This window comes from Natator depressus, chromosome 5, assembly GCF_965152275.1.
Source record: "Natator depressus isolate rNatDep1 chromosome 5, rNatDep2.hap1, whole genome shotgun sequence".
NCBI classification, from domain to species: Eukaryota; Metazoa; Chordata; order Testudines; family Cheloniidae; genus Natator; species Natator depressus.
Genome location: NC_134238.1, coordinates 46,210,548 through 46,230,286, shown reverse-complemented (window position 1 = coordinate 46,230,286; position 19,739 = coordinate 46,210,548). Strand labels below are relative to the sequence as shown.

The 19,739-nt window shown below is 43.9% G+C and overlaps 1 protein-coding gene across 2 annotated transcripts in view; it reads left to right on the top strand.

Annotated features, from left to right (window-relative positions):
* The first annotated feature begins 12,432 nt into the window (after positions 1-12,432).
* The window catches only part of IQGAP2 (IQ motif containing GTPase activating protein 2), a 219,853-nt gene continuing 212,546 nt past the window's right edge, over positions 12,433-19,739 (top strand). The window contains exon 1 of one of the 2 annotated variants that reach the window (XM_074952699.1): positions 12,433-12,762. In XM_074952699.1, coding sequence (XP_074808800.1) covers positions 12,726-12,762 — 37 coding nt within the window. In that variant the 5' untranslated portion in view covers positions 12,433-12,725. The remainder of the gene's footprint in view (positions 12,763-19,739) is intronic. The other variant, XM_074952700.1, reaches the window with a different exon arrangement.

The window sequence follows — 19,739 nt, the reverse complement described above, 5'->3', positions numbered from 1 at the left end:
ACCTGGCTGTCTTCTCTATGCTAGTCTCTGCAGTTGATGCCTCTCTCTTTTTATGTGAGAGAGTCCATGAGAAGCAACAGGGAGTGTGGTACTGCTGTGTCCTGCAGGATGTGTGGCAGCTTTAAACTTCCTGCTGAAGGTTAAGCCTTCATTGCACTCTAGAAACCCTGGAGAGTGGGGTGAAGAGGGTGCATGGCCATTGCTTACCCCTTTCTGCACCAGCTGGGAAAACGCTGGCAGCAGATAGCAAACGACACCCTTTTATGGTGTGTAGCAAGTACTGCTCCTCCAGGTAACTAGGGAACAAAATGAAGTTTGATTTGGAAAAATATATCTGAGAAAAATAATCCAAACCACAGATATTTGATGGGAGGGAGAAACCTGGGAAGAAGGAAGGTTGAAAGGGAAGTAGGAGCCATAATAGGCAGCAAATTAAACAGGAGTTTAATTTTTTTAAAAAAGTTAATACTTTTTTTTTCATATGCATCCCAAAACTGTATCACTTCACTGGAAAGGGAAGTCATATTCTCTTTCTGTGGCCCAGATCCAACTCCCATGGAAATCAATGGTAAAATTCCTCTTGATTTACTAGTGCAGGATCGAGGCTACTGTGCCTGGAACATCTTGTTCTGCTGAAGTGGCTGCCTTGATTGTCCATGGGCTTTCTTCTCTGCAATGTCAACTCGAGATACAACTTAAGTGTTGACCCAAACCTGACTCCTGTTGACACAAACAAATCTCTAACGCCAGTTAAGTGGTGCCTTTAACTCAAGCTAGCTGGAGAGACAAGGTGGGTGAGGTAATATCTTTTATTGGACCAACTTCTGTGGTGAGAGAGACAAGCTTTAGAGCCACACAGAGCTCTTCCACAGGTCTTATGGGTTACGGGTTGAAGCTTGAGTACTGCTGATGCTGGAGCTGATGCACACTACAGCTGTAGTTAGCACAATCAGATACTAATCCAATCACTCTGTGAAACTGAAGTATTGTTCAGTTGGGCTGCTCTCATCAAGCTAGTCTGAGTGGAGTAATTTGAGCTATATCTGGTTCAGTGAAGACAGGCCCTAGGTAATGGTAAAGCAGCTTTGATGGTGTTGGGGGGTGGTGGGAGGAGGGAAGTTCAGATTTTGTTCTTCCTGCTATCGCTTTACCTGCAGATTTCATTTAAAAATGTACAATAAAGGTCTTTTCTGTCAAGAATATGAAAAATTGTAAATCTTGGTCCAGATTCTGATTGCATGTTGAAGTTCTCAGCACCAGTGAGATCAACAGAAGCTGTAGGTGCTCAACAGGGCCCAACCATGACTCATGTGAGAAATCCACAAACGCAACTGGACTACTCATGTGAGTAAGGGTTACTGGATCAGGCCCTAATGCTCAGCACGTCTCAGAATTTAGCTGTATTCTAGTTCTTAGGAGTGTTATTGTATTGCAATTTGTTTTTTGTAGTTATAGGAGTAGAAATGCTGCCAAAGTTGTTTTTGTTCAAATGCATTGTAATTTAGTCTACATCAGGGCCAGCATGGGAAGAATAACTTCATCTTGCTACACTTTAATTAGCTATATGAAGAAAACAATCTAAAAGTTTTTTCTGAGAACTGAAAGCTTGAATTACGTTAATTACATTCCTTTATTGTTTTTCACAGAATCAAACTGGCCACACCTATAGAGCAATTCTACAGCTCTGTTTACCAAACAAAATTACTGTATCTTTCTGCCTCAGACTGTGTCTACACTAGCACTATTGTCGGTAAAACTTTTGTTGGTCAGGGGTATAAAAAAAACCACCCTGACTGACATACGTTTCACTGACAAAAGTGACAGTGTGGACAGTACTATGTTGGCGGGAGACACTCTCCTGCCAGCATAGCTACCACTGTTCATTGAGGGTGGTTTCATTATGCCAGCAGGAGACCTCTCTCCTGCTGGCAGAGAGCAGCTACAGGGGAGACCTTACAGCAGAGCAGCTGCAGTGGTACAACTGTGCCACTGTAAGGTTTACAGTGTATCGCCTCAGTCCCAGTGTCTTTCCCTCTTTCTCTCATGTACAAGTTAAAGCATAACCAGTTGCTCTGTAACATTTTTGACAGATCTCATTTAAAATAGCAAATGGAGTTTTCCTTTCTGTAGGACAAATGCAACTAATCACAGCACATAATTTAGAAATAAAAGAAATGTATTGTCACAGGAAAAGTGACATCAAAGCAGCTATTTCCAACAGAAAGCCTAGTCTCTCTAATTACGTGCATGCATTTGCGTCACTTCTACTTAAGCCACCCAAGAATTTCAACTATCAATATCCTCGTTGTGTAAAATCCCTTTGTACACAACAGGACTGTCAAGAAACACACTGTAGCATAGACCACTCTGTTTTTAGACTTATGTGCCTACAGTGGGATTCTTGACTCTGATACTTGTATTTTCCCTCATCAATTTTCTGTTTCATATTTCTTCTGTTTTAACTCTTATCAGTTGCAGCTAAAAAAAAAAACAGACTAATTGGTGAACCTGTTACAATTTGTTCTCTATCGTTAAGTGTTGCTTCACATACAGCCATTTCTGAGCTGGAACATGAATTAGAAAGCAGTGAGAAATGTATGATCTGCAATATTATATTCTTGTAATACAACTTTTACATTAATCTGATTCTCATAGTCCTAAATTGTGAAACATTTACACTAGATTACTGACCAAATTGATATCTAAAGTGTGTGCTTATTAGACATGTAGGCCCAGATCTTCAAACATATTTTAGGTGCATAATTGCATAAATAGTATTGAGGAACTGGGCCATAGTCCTATATCTGAATCAGGCAGAATAAGTCTGTGACTTATTTATTTTACTTCATTTATTGTAATATGTTCTCTGTAGTACATTGGTATGATGTGTATGCTGCTGCCCTCTGTTGGACTAGTCTATGTGTAGACCCTATGATGATGTCCCCCTCTAGCGGCTGGTTTACAAAAGATATGTAAATCTTACTATGACATACAGCTAAAGGGGTTTTTAACTTCTCTGAAAGCACAGAAACTATTCAATAGGCAAAGGGAATATCAAATTTAATGACTGGAACAAATATTGGTGAAATAAACTGCACCAATATTTGTTCTGTTTATTAAATTTGATATTCACTTCACCCGTTTAATCTACCACTGAGCCTAGTAATGCCTCACTCTCACACATTTCCCCCTCCTTCCCACCATGGGACATCTGCCTGTCCACCACACCTCACCACATACACCCTGGGTACTGCCTGTCTCTACCCAGGGCACTGTCTCCCCATCCCATTCCTGCTGCTGGTGCTGTCCTGGGCATTGACCTCACCATGTAGAATGTAGCACTGGCCAGATCAACTCTGCTGCCACCCTGTGGTGAACCCACAGCTGGTACCTGCATGGTGGTGACTGGTTGCTGCCAGCCGCACCTTCTGCCTGGCCCACTCACTGGTCCCAAACTGCCCCCTCCCTGTGGCTCCGAGACACATTGGAGCCAAAGCTCACTCTGTGCCAGTGCCACCACCCTGCGGCTCCTGCCACTACAGCCATGTGGGACTAAAGGAACCAGCAAAGGCATGACTGACAAAAACTGGAACTTAAAATGTCCTGACTAGACTCAGATTTTCCGGGATAGCTACCTAAAAATAGGGACGATCCTGGAAAAATTGGGAAGGTGGTAACCCTAAACTGTGGAAGGGATGGGTGCAAAGAACCTCACCCAGGGCTGACACCTTCCACCCAGGCATTGCTGAAGACGGAAAATAAGTCCCCAGTGGCATCTTTCCCGTAGAGTTCTGGGAGGTTCTTATTTATATCAAGTGGCTGGATTAAAATGTTGCTTGCAAAGAGCTTTACAAAGGAAGCCATTTGTAGTGCACCACAAGAAGTGTTATTGGTCCCACAAAACCCAGGAACAACACGACATATTCTTGAGCACCACCTACGAGAATCTTAGCTATTAGGAAACTAATTACAAATAGAGAGACATCTTTTTTATAGAACACTCTGTAACTATAAAAAAGATGTTTCTATGTTTGAAAATAGTTTCCCAATAGGTAAGACTGGTGTTAGTTGAGCAGAAGCTCTTGACTATAAAATCAGGGTACCCACAGAATCATTTCAAGAGGTACACTATAATGCTGTTTGTGTACCATTCTTACCGTGTCCCATTGAAATTGTTATGCAAATGTTCTATTCATTTCAATAGGGCATATGAATTAATATGTTTTTGGCTGAAAAATGTTCCATTTATCACGGTTTAGCTCTGCTAACTCAATATGTCTTAAGATAGCCAAAAAACTTTGTTTTAAACAAAAAGTGTTTAGAAAAGAAGTGTATTTGAAAAGAAGATGTCCACATCAGATTTTAGACTGACGCAATGGAAAGGGTTGAAACAAAGTTTCTTTCAATTAAATATTAAATACATTTTAAAACAATTCATTTTCTGATAGGACTATTTTTTCCATTTGGAAAAATGGAAGGATACATGTTGATGATTATTGAATATTTATAGCATTGTAGCATCCAAATATCCCACTCAGGGTTGAAGACTTGGTGTTCTAGGCACTGCACAAATACATAGAAATTCATGGTCCCTGCCCCAAACAGTTTACAATCTAAAAGACAAAGCTGGATAAAGGATGGAAGGAATGGGATAACAGTTACGCAGAGTGGTAGAGGTGATCTTAAGTGCACTTTTTTGTTCTTGTTTTTCTACTCTATCCTCCTTCAGCTTTCCCATCCTGTACATCCCCCATGTTAGCCAACATTAGTTATGTCCTTTGCTTCAAAGAATCTCTCTCCTGCCAAAGCCAGTCACTGCCTAGCCCAGAGGCAGGGAGTGAGGAAGCTAGAGGCCACAGCAAACAACCAAAAGACATCCTCAAATTAGTGAAATGTCTTTTGGAAAACACTGGACAGCGTCTCATAATCCTCACATCTGGTTTATTAGGAAATTATTCAAATACAGATGAGACACAGAAAATAGGTTTAAAAACCTACTGCTCATGATCAAGTAGCTGCAGTACATTTCAGATTTCATCTGTGTGACCATTGGCCTCCGAAATGCAACAAAACATGAAGATTAAATCCACAATTTAACGTGATATGGTCTGGAAATCATGGTGCTACCAACTGAAGCTGAAGGATGCCTAAGGGTATGTCTACACAGCAATTAAAAACCCATGGCTGGCCTGTGCCAGCTTACTAAGTCTATGTCTACACTACAAAATTAGGTTGAATTTATAGAAGTCGGTTTTGTAGAAAGCTTTTTTATACAGTCAGTTGTGCGTGTCCCCACACAAATGCTCTAAGTATATTTAGTCAGCGGAGTGCGTCCACAGTACCCAGGCAACCGTCGACTTCCGTGAAGCTGCCGCCTGCTTCTCAGCCCTCCCCAGCTTCCTGCGCCAACAGCTGATTCACGGGAAGCTGGGGGAGGGGGCAGAGAAGCGGAGCGGGGCGGCATGTTCAGGGGAGGAGGTGGAGCGGAGGTGAGGTGAGCTGGGGCTGGGCGCGGGGCGGGGAGCTGCTGGTGGGTGCTCTGCACTCATGAAATTTTCCCTGTGGGTGCTCCAGCCCCGGAGCACCCACGGAGTTGGTGCCTAAGGTACCACTTTTGATGTGATCAGTGGGGGGAGCGGCTGCTCCCCCTATTCCCCCCCTAGCTATGCTCCCCCGCCCCTAGGAGCCAGAGGGACCTGCCGGATGCTTCCTGGGAGCTGCCCTAGGTAAGCACCGCTGGGACTTCCAACCTTGCCCCCTGGCAGGTCCCTCTGGCTCTTTGGGGCAGGGTGGGCATCCGTTACAGTGGCCCACGAGACCCTCCTGCCCAGTTCTGGGGGCAGTCAGAGGACAGGGGAGGGGGGTGGATGGGGCAGGCGTCCCGGGTGGGTGTCAAGGAACATGGGGGTTTGGATGGGGCAGGAATCCCCGGGGGACGGGGGTGGGCCACGACCCCCTCGTGGGGTGAGGCGGGAACCGGTTGTTAAGATTTTGGCAGATCATCACTGGGTGCAGGGTTAAATCGAGATAATGCTGCTAAATTCGACCTAAACTCGTAGCGTAGACCAGGCCTAAGGCTCACAGTCTGCTTAATTGCAGTGTAGATGTTTGGGCTCAGGCCCGGGCTCTAGGACCCTGCAAGGTGGGAGGGTCCCAGATCTTGGGGTGCAGCCTATGCCTGAAGTGCTATGCCACAATCAATCAGCCCCTGAGAGCAAGCCCAGGTCAGCTGGCCCAGGCCAGCTGTGGATGTCTAAGTGCAGTGTAGGCATATCCTAAGTCACTTTTAAAAATAGAAATTAAGCTCCTAGGTCACTTAGATGCTTTTGAAAGTTTTACCCTTAATTTTAAGTTGCAATATCATGAGGAAGCCAGTGCCATATAGAAGTTTTATGGTTAACTTTTATACCGTCTCATTCCTTGATTTTACAAAGAGCTCAAAGTATTAAAGAGGTAGCAATGTTTCTTATGCCCCAATGTGGCCCAGTGACAAGATATTGGTTATTATGGTTATTTGTATTATAGTAAATATCTAAAGGCCCCAGCACTTTGCAGGATGAGTCCCACGTGGTGTCACACCTGTGTATGTTTGTGGAGGAGGATGGAGGTTGGGAGGCACAGTGCCTCATCTAGAAAAATGTTGAAAAGTGTATACAAATCTAGATTTCAGTGCTCTCTAGACATTTATTTTCAGTTCTCTTGTTTGGCCCTTTCTAGTTCTTGGCTTTTTTTGAGTATTATTATTATTGTAGTGCTTCTCAACAAGCTCTCCTTGATGAAGTATCCCTTGTCTTCAACTGAAAAAGAGCAAGTTTCTGGATGGATAGATATCTCTTTTATCCTGTGTTCTCCTCCTCTTTCTCCCCTCCTCCATATTCCTCCTCCATCCTCAGACAAGTAGATCTGCTTGTGGGTCTGCACAGTGTGGTAGCAGCGTCTCAGTGCAGCATATGTCTCTGCCTAATACATGTGTAGAGGATGGAGTGCTAATTAGGGCCTGTATTGTAGGAGCAGCATACGGTGGGAAACCTCCCAGTCCCTAGCCTGGTGCACCTGCAGGATCTTTGACAGGGAGATGGATCATTGCTCATTTAAAAAATAATAATTTGTTGACTGCACCACTACCTGGTCCCCAGGATTGTAACACAAAAGACCCATAAAAAATGTGTGTGTGGCATTTACAAACCAGACTGTAACAGCAGGGTTTTAAGGTCCTGATTCCTAAATCAATCTCATGAATCCAAAGTGCAAAGTAAGAACACGGGTCAAATTCTGCTTTCACTTACATTGGCATACAGCCAGTGGAGTTATTCTAGGTTTGTACTGGTGTTACTGAAAGCAGATTTTTGACCTGTGGAAATTAAAACCTTATTGGAATTTATTGCCACAATTTCCAAAACTGCTTTAGGATTTTAAATCTGTTTATTACCTTATAAATTAATACAATATTTGAAAATTAGGAATGCCATCATTTCAAAGCAAAAAGATTGCCCATTTAACCCAGTCCCATTAAAACCACAGGAAGAATGTGACAAAGTCAGACTCCTGAGGTGCTGACTCAGGTTTTACTTTGTCCTTTACCTTTAGTCATGCAAGTTCCCATTAATTAGTCTGTTATCTTAGGTGAGCATTAGAAGGTCCTGTTAGAAAGATGGCATCTTGCAACCTCCTCTATTGCTTTACTTTTTTACTATTGTTGTTGTTGTTTTCCCAAAATGTATAAAACAACAATGAGATTTTAAACATTAATATATACATTTTGAATTAAAGTGTAACTAAGTAGTCTCTTAAGAAATTTTGACCATAGTTTTCTAGTGGGCTTTGTGATTAAGGGCCAGATCCAAAGCCCATTTAAGTCAATAGAAATCTTGTTATAATAGCCTTAGACTTTGGTTCAAGCTTTAATGTCCCAGTTCAACACAGCCCTTAAGTACGTGCTTAACTTTAAGCACAAGAGTAGTGCTTAAAGTTTTAAACATAGGCTTAAGTGCTTTGCCGAATAGGAATGGGACTAGTCACATGTTTAAAGCCAATCACATGCTTAAATATTTTGCTAATTGGGGCCTATGGGACCAGTTCTGCTGTCTATTTGCAGGCAAAAACTTACTGAACTCACTGACTTTTATTCCTGAATAAAAACCAGAGGATTGCACAGTATCATTCTTATGTAACTGAAGCGACAAATATTTTAGCAAATAGTGTCCTCTCTATGGTTCCAATCCTGCAATGTGTTTGACGCAGATGGACCCCCATTGCAGTCAATGGAGTTTTGTAATAACATTTTTAAAAACTGCCTTTAGCATGTCTAGAATTTTTCCAGTGTCATCCCTTTCTCTAAAAAACAAACAAACAAACAAACAAACCTTTTTAATGCTCCATTAAAAACATTTCTTGCTTGCTGGTCTCACTTTTTATTTTAATACTCTTCTGGCACAGTTTCAAATGGAGGAAATGAAACTGGCACTTTGCCTGGTATTTATTGGTAGTTGTTTTCCACTGTCAAGCTGTAACAGAAAAATAGAATAGATCTGTCTTTCCACATCCTTCTTCCATGACAATATGACACCTGGAATTTAAACTATAGCATGATACTTACAACTTATACTGTGCTCCTGGGGATAAAAATCCCTGAAGGCGTACAAGATGAATTCCTCCATCTATCATGCAATATGGCATATTTCTCAATGGTCTTTTGCATTTTTATGAGCAACTTGCAGTGGAAAGCACAAATAAATCACATGTTCTTTTAGGTTAAACTTTTTAAATTAAAGTAACCAGTTTGTCTTTCTTCTGTCAGAATGTTGCATTTAAAATAAGTTGAATATATATTAAAAAAAACATTTAGTCAGAAAATAAAACTTCAGTGTCAGATATGTTAAAGTACAGTGAGGCTTCATGATTACAATGAAAACCAGCAATAAGCTATAATACACATTCCATATTTGTATTTCTAATGATGGGGGGAAAATACTGTAGGTGAAAGATTGACCCCCTTGAAGTCAGTGGAACCAGGATTTCACCTTTTTATGTCAAACAGTTTCTAGTGGTGTGTACTCTGCAGATCTTGGTCCACATCTTATCCTTTATGCATATTTGTAGATGCAAAATAGAAGACCAAGGAAATTCTGAAAGGTTCACCTAACCATTTCCTTATGCTCCCCTGAGGTTATGTCTATACTGCACAGTTAACCTGGGTGCTTGACACCTAGGTCTGAGCACCCAGGTTAGTCTAGCATGGGGGTGAACATCCCCATTGCAAAGCATTAACTGCATTACTGTGTCCTCCCTGTTTCTGCATCACGTGTGATTCTTTTTGCTGAGACACTTTAGGATTCTTTCCCTGTCAATTATGTCAACTGCAGTAGAACTTGTCTGTTCTTTGGGGGGAGGAGGGGGAATAGTGGGAAGGCATTGGAAGACTATCAGCCTGAATCCTTACTACAGAGTGGGTGGGTTCCAACCCAAGTTACAGTGGAGCCCTGGCTCTAACCTACACCGCCATCTGGATAAGCTAGCTCAGGCTTAACACACTTCCAGATCTGGGTCAGAGGATTTTGTGTGTGTGACTGTGTGGTAAGAGCCTGGGTTAACTTTGCAGTGTAGATACCCTCAGAAGTGAGAGATTTGGGATGGGAGGCTGCAGAGAAGCAAAAAGAAAAAGAGTACTTGTGGCACCTTAGAGACTAACCAATTTATTTGAGCATGAGCTTTCGTGAGCTACAGCTCACTTCATCGGATGAAGTGATGCATCCGATGAAGTGAGCTATAGCTCACGAAAGCTCATGCTCAAATAAATTGGTTAGTCTCTAAGGTGCCACAAGTACTCCTTTTCTTTTTGCGAATACAGACTAACACGGCTGTTACTCTGAAACCTGCAGAGAAGCAGTGTTGCCTTTAAACCATGGGGATTCTAGAGCTCTGTGGGGAGAGGAAACTGTGGGTGTGTCTATACTGCAAAAAATCACCCACTGTTGCAAGTCTTGCAGGCCTTGTGCTACTGTGCTAAACTAAAAACAGCCATGAAGATGTTCCCACTTGGGCTGTGGACTTGCTCTCTGAAACCTGGCAACAGGAATGCGTCTAAGAGCCAGAGTGGGAATGTCTACACTGCTGTTTTTAGCGCTGTAGCATGAGCCCAAATCCATAGATCCAAGTTCTGAGATGTTCTGCCACAGGGTTGGGGTTTTTTTGGTCATGTAGATGTACCCTGTAGGTCTAGGGGGAGTCAGCTTCTCACTGGTGATGGCTGGCCCTTCTTCCTTTGCAAGCTGTGCTGCCATTTGCTCTTTTCACAGCACTTGGGCCTGTGCAAACAAGATTGCAAGCTTGAAGTTGGTATTAGTATTACTTGCAGCAGCTTAAGACTTATATAGATCTCTGCTGGGCTGATAAGGAACTACCTGGCTTGGTATTCTGCAGAGCTTCAACCCTAGCTGCTGACTCACCCCCATGCTTTCCCTCTTCTATGGTCCACACCCAGATCTGCCACTTTCTGCTCCCTCTGGTTGCCTTAACGAAGGGGAGAACATAGGCCTTAAGTAAGTCAATGGAATTGCTATGATATTAGTGAATGCACATGTATCTTCCCCCTGCCCCTGTTTACATTTTCTCCATAGGGAAAAAACAAGCAGATAAGACAAATCAGTTACACACTGAACTAAATAAGTGGCTTCCAGCAGCAAGGCCTGGCCCCAATACAGACAGGTAGGAGAGGTCACACATTCCTCAGGGCCATTTCTTACTCCCAAACAGTGCAAAAGAGAAAACAAACTTCATAATGAATAATAAACAAAACCTAAACCTACCTTTTAACAACTAAAGTTTCTTTACTCCTTTAACAGAATGGATGGTGTTGGAAGGAGTTTACAGGTTTTGGTTTGTTTGTTTGTTAAAGCATGTTTTAGTTTTCATTTGGATTCTCCTGACTTTTGAAATAACAAAGTCTTTATATTTATTTATATAAACACCCACAAGCAAAAATACACCTACTAAATACATTAAATTTGAAACAAAGTCCAGCTCCCCAACTTTCATATCATCATTGCAACCCCAACCACACTGCATACTGGCAAATGGGAACACTGGAAATGTAAATGGTGATGATTACACTCATCAAAACAGGAAGGACTTATGATGAGTTCTGGCAACAGTTACAGAGATGCACTGGCTGGACACATTCTCTGAGAGTTCTACAGGTGGGTCCCATTGCTGAGAGAGCCCAAATCAGACATTCTGGGGGCTCTGATAAAGGACAACCCAACTCACCCGAGTTACCTTGGTGGGATGAAATATATTCCTGCAAGAACCCTGGTGTTAGTACCTGTATTTCCAGAGATATCCAGGACTGATTGTCAGTTACACTAAGGCTACCATTCTGGCAGTATAAAGGGACTTTAATATGAGCACATATATAAGTTCCATCTACTTTAAGATCCCTTTGCTCAGTCAGCGCGGTGTTGAGTATAAATGAGAACCAGGCCCATCTATGGGGCAAAACACGTTATAATATGGTTTATTATGTATTACTTATGTGGATGGAAAATGTTATAAACATTTCAGGGAGCCATGCTTTAGCCTACATTTCTGCCATGGTTAAAACATGGCTCTCTACTATGTTTTTCCCATATTGTGGGTATTTTTTTGTCCATGCAGCCAAGGATAAATAGTATTATAACATGGGTTGTCCACCAACATGTTTAAATATGCTTATTTACACATAAGATGACACAACTCAGTAATGATTGTTTCAGTTGGGGGGTTTTGTTTTTTGGAAAAATATAACTAGAGAAGTCTGGTGTTCAATATTTACAAGCAAACAGACGCTAATTTGCCCCTCCTCTGTGGGGCTGCAACGTCAACTCTTGATTTGGTGCTTCTTTCTAATAAGAAGCGCTCACGTGCAAGAAACGGCTTTGGAGGGAAGGGCCCCAAACGGAGAAGCAGGGTGTTTGCCTCTTTGTATCCGAGCGACAACCTGGGACAGAAATAGGCTGCACGTTCCTTTGCTCTTCTGTTTCCTCTCTAGTACTTTTCCTCTGTGCTGGAAACCGCACAAGCCACAGGGGCTTGTCACCAGCAGGCTGTCAGATCACTAAGGGACTGTACGCGGGCTGCAGCTCTGCCGCAGCTGGGGATGGCTGGTTGCTGCCGCCTCCTTCAGGACTCGGCTGTTGAAGTGATTGTGGGCGGACTGGAGGGCGGTGGGGCGGGGACCAGAGGGTTGGAGCCGGGGTGCGCTGGCCGGCTGCGGACTGTAGGGGTCGCTGCCCGGCGGCTCTTCCCCTCGGGTGAATAACGGGGCTGGCAGGAGAGAAAGGAAACGGGGTGGGAGTGGGGGAGGAGAGCGCTGAGTAAGCGCACAGAGCAGCCTGGGCAGCAGGGAGGGTGCACCCAGGTGAAGGGCCGGCCCTCTCCGCACAGAGAGAGCAAATCAGAGAGGGGGAGGGAGCGGATAAGACAGCGGCGGCCAGGCACCAGGAAGGGCTGAAGTTACACTGAGCAGCCTGCGCGTCCGAAGTTTGGGAGGCTGCGGCGGGACGCGGGACTAGACACAAGCCCAGCCCGAGCGTGCCGGGGAGCGGGGCCAGGCAGGCTCCCGCTGCAGGAGGGGGCAGGGCCGCTGTGGGGTAGCAGCTCCCCGGGCTGTGGGCGCGGAGCGGCGGGCTGTGTACCAGCACCGCGCGCCCCCGTAGGCTCCCGCGGCGTGTGTGGGAGCCGTCTCCAGGATGTACCATGAGGAGCTGCAGAGACCCCGCTACGGCTGTAAGTGCCTGCACGCCGCTCCCAGCTGCGGCCGCCGGGTTATGCGGGGGGCTGCGGTGACCCTGGGGTGCAGGGTAGGGGCTGTGGCCGGAATGTGGAGGCTGGGGTTTAATAGCCGCCCCGGAGCTGAGGCAGCAGCTCCAAGCCCAGCGAGGGGAGTCAGGTGAGTGGCGGCGCCCTGCAGTGCCCCAGAGACAGACACGTGTGAGGGGAAAGCGCAGCTCCCTGCGCGCGGCGGGGCAGGGCTGGGCTCGCTGCTTGGCTGCCGCCGAGGTACGCACCTGCTGGGGGAGGCGAGTTACCTGCATGTCGGAAATAGCCCCCCCACCGCGGCTGTAGCAGGGGGGTGAGTCCGCCCTGTGGGTCAGGGAGTCCCGTGCGGATTGCACAGGTGTCAGCCTCTAGCCCGGCCCCAGCCAGCTGCTGTGCGCTCTGCTCTCGCTGCAGCCGCGGCCGGGGCAGGCAGCGAGCGCAGCCCGGCGCCATGCCCCCGTGCGCTCTGGTTTCGGTGGCGTGCCGGAGCTGCCCGGTGCTGGGCAGGAGCTCTCTGACAATGAGGGACTGGTGGGATTACAGAGTGAAGCACGTGGCCCCGGGCAGGGGTTCAGAGTCCTTCCTTCGCGTGAGCCAGGAAGTGGCTCGCAAGGGGGAAGAGCAGAGCACCTTTCAGACTGACGGAGCGGCCGAGGGAGGAAACAGCAGGGCGAGAGTTAACGACGAGTAAAGAGGGCAAATCTGCAAGCGCTTAGACCTGCTGCTAGGGCTGTGGTCACATGTGCGTGAGGCGTGGTATTGGCACTGGGGGAAAAGTGATCTGGAAGGGCCGTAGAGTGAGTGGGGAACTGCTGAAGGGACCTGGAATCTAGTTAAATAAAAAGCACAAAGTTAAAACCAGTTTTGATACTGTCCCTGCATTATCCTGCCAACTTTCCTGGGTTTACACTACATTTTCCGGTAACTTTTTTGGGGGGGCGGGGAAGAAGTTCTTCACACCACCACATGTGGGTGGGGAGAGTTGACCATGCACAAAGAGGGTGGGGAGAACTGACTATGCACAAAGTAAACAAACTGGGCAATTTCATGTACATGTCTTCTCACCTTTGTTTCAGTAATCTTAGGTGTTCTAGCAATGGTAGGTAAAATAATTACATAGATGTCTCTGAATTTCTTTTATGTGATCATTGGCCCTATAATTGAAAGTACTACTGTTCTGCTTGTATTGATGTGCTAGATATCACTTAAATACGAGAGTTTTAGAATTACCTCGGTTTTATACATCTGTCTTCTCTAACAATCGGAGATTTCTCCCTTTCATTGAAGAGTGATAATGTAAAAACCACGGAACCTCTTAAGGTTAGTTTCGTAGTCCAGTTTAGCCATATGAAGTGGTGGCACTAGTGCTATCCCCTTTCCAGAATTAAAGAATAGATGCAAAAAAAAAAAAAACTTCAAACTTCTGAATATTCTATTAATTTTGTTTTGTTTCAGTTGCCACACAGAAAATTGGCTCAGTTTGGCTTGCTTGCTTTTCTGCTCTTTAAGAGCTGGATGGTTAGTCTTAATATTTAAGAGAGATTTTCATTTGTCTGTATTTATCAGTTTACTATTAAAGTGTGGGCTTTAAAAAATATAGCACAGCAGCATTAACCATAAACTGGAAGAATTACAGTTCTGTATGGGTAGTATTTTGTAATTAACTATTACATGTTTTGAACGCTTTATAATAGTTACTTTTGAAATTTTCTGATTTGAAGGCTAGTGTTGGCCACAGGAAGAGTGTCATGTAGCCTGCAAAGATTTTTTTTTTTAAGGGTTGCGTTAAAGTTAGGCTCCCAATTGAATACTTTAATGTACATAATGGTACATTCTGGTGTTCATAATGATTCTGATCTTTGTTTCAAAGGGAACTGCTGGTGTTTCAGAACTTTTGGAAATCAGATCACTTATTTACTGCCTAAATAAGTATTTGGGAGGGTAACTTTAAGACAACCATTTCCAAAAAAACCTTTGGAATAATATCACTCTTCTGCATTCAGATTTTGTATTCTGTTCTATTGTCTCCCCTGCCTTCTGAGTCAATATCATTATTTTCTTTTACATCTTTTCAGAAATCTTTCATAGTATTTCAGACAAATACATGCTAATGTGCAAATAATTTGCACAACTCAAAACACTAAGCAGTCCTAGCTTTATGGTCTGATACAGCTTTCCAGATTTTAGCATGGCAGCTCTGATTTGTTCTGTGGTCTGCAATATCTTAACTGCACAAGGACATGAAAAACTTATCAGTCTCTGGCTAGAGGTCTTTTGACATCTGTGTCTAATATAAAAAGGTGGGGTGGGGTGATGACCTCCTGCCAAAGATGTAATTTGGCAGTGTCCTACTGAGAGCTGAGCCAGCTAAGCCGTCATGATTTCTACCTGGGAGCTGTCATTGGATCGTTTTTGAGAGCTTCATCTTTCTCTTGCATTAGCCTCTAGTTAATAGGTGTCTGGTAAACATTTTAAGCCTTTTTCACTGTTGCTGATACTGATGTGTTTTGGAGTGATTGCCAGTGGTGGGGGCAAGCCTGGGACTTGGGGACATAGGTTGAATTCTCTGCTCTGCCACAGGCTTCCTATGTGTGACCTTGGACAAGTTGTTTATCCTTTGTGCCTCAGTTTCCCATCTGTAAAATGGGAATGAGTACCTCTGAGGGCTGTGCGGATAAATACTTTAAAGATTGTGAGGTGCTCAGTCACTGTAGCAATGGGGGAGGGGCATATAAGTACCTTGGCTATAGATGAGAAATGAAGCTAGTCCTACTTCCTTCTGTAAATTACTTTCCTGGGACAGCTAAGCACCATATACTGGGCAATGGATATATTTACTCTGATGGGGAGGAAGTTCATTGCTTTGCTTACTGCTTTCTTCCACTCATGTGGGTAACTTCCTCTAACTCTCCCAGGGGACTACAGTGGCTGTGCAAAAGTGGAAAAATAAGAGTGTTATAGTGACAGGCTTCCAAGCCCTGCTTACCTTGTCTCCTTCCTGGACAGTATTTCCTACTTCTTTTGGGTTTTCTGGCCCCTTATAGCGCTCCCCACTCCCAGTGTAAGGGGGTGTTGTGGCTGCTTTATGGAGCTGCAGCTTCCTCTCCCAGGGGATTTTCACCACCGGGTACAGTCAGGATAGACCCTTAAGAGAATCTGTCCTATTTATAATCTTTAAGAATGTGAGTGAAGGCTAATGATGGTGAAAGGTACCAGACTGAGATCTATGGTAGACTACCTGTTAGATGGCTAGAGAAAGTAGGTATTGCAGACAAACTGAGCAAGCCCTTTGAAGTCAACAGGAGTTATGGATGTTCAACACATTTGAAAATGATGCAATTTATTAAATAACTTAAGTTACTACAATTTTACTGATGTTTTCCTATATCATTGTGGACTAACATTGCACCTTTCAAAAGCATACTTATTTGTAACATATGCGAATATAGGTATAGGACTATGTGTTGTGTGTTTTAGCTATAGCTATTACATCAAAAAGCAGAGAACCAAAATTTTCAACTTTAGAGCTGATTTGTCTGTGGGAGGGAGGGGGAGAGCAACTTTTAAAAGAACCCACTAATCAGAAAACCTGGTCTGGCCTTAGCAGAACTTAGATACCTCCATTGTAACTCATGGGCTGCCTATATATAAATAAATAGTACACACAATGCTGATGAGTCTCTGCCCAGCACTGTTGACTGCAGTAAAAACAAATCTGACACATCTGCACAGGCCCACTGACAGCAATTCCAGGCCCTAGGGCTGTGCAGGGCCCAGGGCGGAAGTGACAAATCCGTCACTTCCGGGACCGACCGGTCACTTCTGGCACTGACTGCGCTGGCCAATCGCACTGGTCCTGGAGCAGTTGCCACCCCACGTGTGCCTAGAAGCCCTGCAGCCTGCCTGGGCGTTTTAAAAGGGCCCAGGGCTCCTGGCTGCTGCTTCAACGGTGGGGGTCAGGGGCCCCTGGGCCCTTTTAAATTGCTTGGGTCCCTGGGCAATTGCCCCCTTTGCAGCCCCTCTTCCCCTCTTCTCCCCCCCCCCCCCAGTGGACCCGCAGTTGAGACTGCGACAGAGGCTAGAGTTAAATTATATAATTTATTAGGCAAGCAAATCACCAAGACTTTTCTTTCTGCTAGTGACATTTTGGTGCTTTAAACATTTGGCCTAACTATGTCTGCATTAGCACTTTTGCTGGTAAAACTTGTGTCACTCAGGGGTGTGAAGAAATCTCCCCCTCCTCTCCTGATATAAATTACACTGATGGAAGCACTCTGGTGTGGACAGCACTTTGTCAGTGGGAGGTGCTCTCCCGCCGGTATAGCTATTGCCACTCGTTGGGGGATGGTTTAATTATGCTGATGGAAGAGCTCTCTCCTGTCTGCATAGAGCAGCTACACAGGAGACCTTACAGCAGTGCAGCTGCATCGGTACAGTGGTGCCACTGTAAGGTCTCCAGTGTAGACATAACCTTAGACTTTTGACTTCAGGTTTTTGGCAGAGGTGGTTGTAATCTTACATTTTGCTGTCCTTCAGAAAGAAAGTTTGCTGCTTTCAACAGATTGCTTTCAATAGGCTCAGTTTTAATGGAGATGAGTTCTCTTGTCTCATATACGTGGGCGGCAGGTGAATGAGCTGTTGGGGGAGGCTAGCCCCTGGCCCTTCCTCCTCTGCCTGAGGCCCTGCTTCTCCCTCTCACACACTTGTGGCAGAGCATCCCCAGTGCAGCTGCTGGCCACCCCGGCCCCGGAGTGCCCCCAGGCCTTGCGAGCACTGGCCCCAGCCTTCCTGCCCCAGCCTCTGGGCTATGGAAGAGCAGGAAGCAGGCAGGAGGGTGTGGGGGTGGAGTGTGAGTGGAGCCACACCAGGCTGTTTGGGGAGGCTCAGCCTCCCCTGGCCTATGATACCTGTGCCCATGCTTGTATGGAGTTTAGAATAGATGGATCTCTTCCTGCATATTGTTAGTAAGGCAGTTCCACAACTAAAAGAGAGACCTGTAAAAATACAGGTAGTCTATTGCAGCCTGACTGATATTGTGAGGGGAATCCTGCCCTGGAACACTTGAGTGCTAATGAATTTCTTGCTAGTACTGTGAAATCTCAGATTGTTTTGAGAGAGTAAGTTATGTCTCTAGCTTGTTTAAATAACTAGTTTTATTTTACATTTCATTCTACAATGCCAATAACTTGGTCTGCACTGATATAAGGGAATCTTCTCTAGATGTGTTGGTGGGGGGTGTGTGTGTGTGTGTGTGTGTGTAAAAACACCCTGTGATCAATGACTTCAATTCTGCGTGCTACCAGCAGTTTAAAAAGAAATAGGAAAGACTTCCATTGCCATTTCATTGGCTTCCATAAGACAATCATGAAGCTTCTAATCCATAAAGTAATTTGAGCGGATATGTTAAGTATGTACATGATGTTTCTATCAGTGTAAAGCATCGTCCATAAACTACATTATAACAGCCTCATGGCAACTGCATGTACAGTAACTGTTTTCAGTATAAATATTTCTGCCATTTAACTTTTTTCTAAATCTCAAACAGATGTAATCTGTAGTGAAGAATGGCAGTAAACTTTCAGTTCACAAAATCATGCAGGATCAACTCCTAAGATTTAAACTCCCTTTTTTTCCTTTAAAAAAAAAAAAAAGGAGGTGGTTCGGTTACAGTAAAAATGCTGATTACTCGTGACAAAACTGTGAATGGAGGACTATAATTTTGGATGTGCTGAACTTGTCTTTCATATTAAATGAAGTCGTGATGAAGACCGCCAAACTGGTAAATTATGCAGCTGTTTATCTTTGAAAAACCTTCTGAAATCTCGATCTTGACAGAACATATGTACAGAAAATAATGATATCCAGGTTTTATAAAAGAGATTGCTACTAACAAGTTCCCACTTCAATTGTGGGTTGTAAGATTTTAAAATACTGTAACGTTTTATGTAATTATAGCAAAATCATGAAGTTCTAAAAGCCACTAGCTTAACTCTTTGCACCTTGTGGAAATATCTGCCATTTCTCAGTTTTAATTTCAGAACCTATAATCTTGTCTGCATATAATTCTTGTGGTGGATGTTGGGGAACAAACAGCTGTTTCTCAAGTGCAACTAGTAAAATAAATTCTTCGTAAAATTTCTAAAGGGTCTACTATGTGAAAAGAGATGGGTAAATACACTCCTTCAAAAATATTCTGTTAACTGTATCCTACATGTGTATACTTTATGGGTGTATGCTTTGCCTAGTGCTTGTGATTATTGTGGGTTTGTGCAAACACTTTTCTGCAAGGCCATTTTTATTAATGGATGCAATTTGGCAACCAAATACAATGTTTCTCAACCAGTCTTTTGTACCTTGTTAATCATTAACTGTTGAACAAGGACTTGAAAAGTTAAATGCTTTGTTTAATCAGTTACGCACAATCTGTGTTTAGTTGTAGGAGCTCTTAGCTGCATTTTATTCTGTACAAAATGGGCTTGTTTCCCTGAAATCTTATGTGCATGGAAGATTGAATAGTTACAGCATATCTAAATGCTACTTGGAATGTGATTGAAACAGGAAGTGCTGATATTGCACTGGAAACATTACTTCAGTTATGCAGTACTCATTTTTGCTGTACAAATGAGTTATGCAAATCTGTGTGTATTTCCTGTTCTGTGCCATACACACTGGATTTTTTCTAGATATCACAGTGGTGTGTGCAATATAAAGAACTACAGTGCATCCCAATATTTGAGTTATGCATTTGATGACTTAAATTGGCTCTGATACGCTGGATTTATTGTAGTGCTCTTAAATTTGTTTGCAAGGGATTTAAAAAATTGGTTATTCAGTCTTGAGTGTTAGGCAGATCTTGAGGGGTCATGTTTCATTTGAATTATAAGCAAGTGGAATTCTCAAATATGTGGCCGGGTCTTTGCAGGGCTTGATTAGTTTTCTGTGGG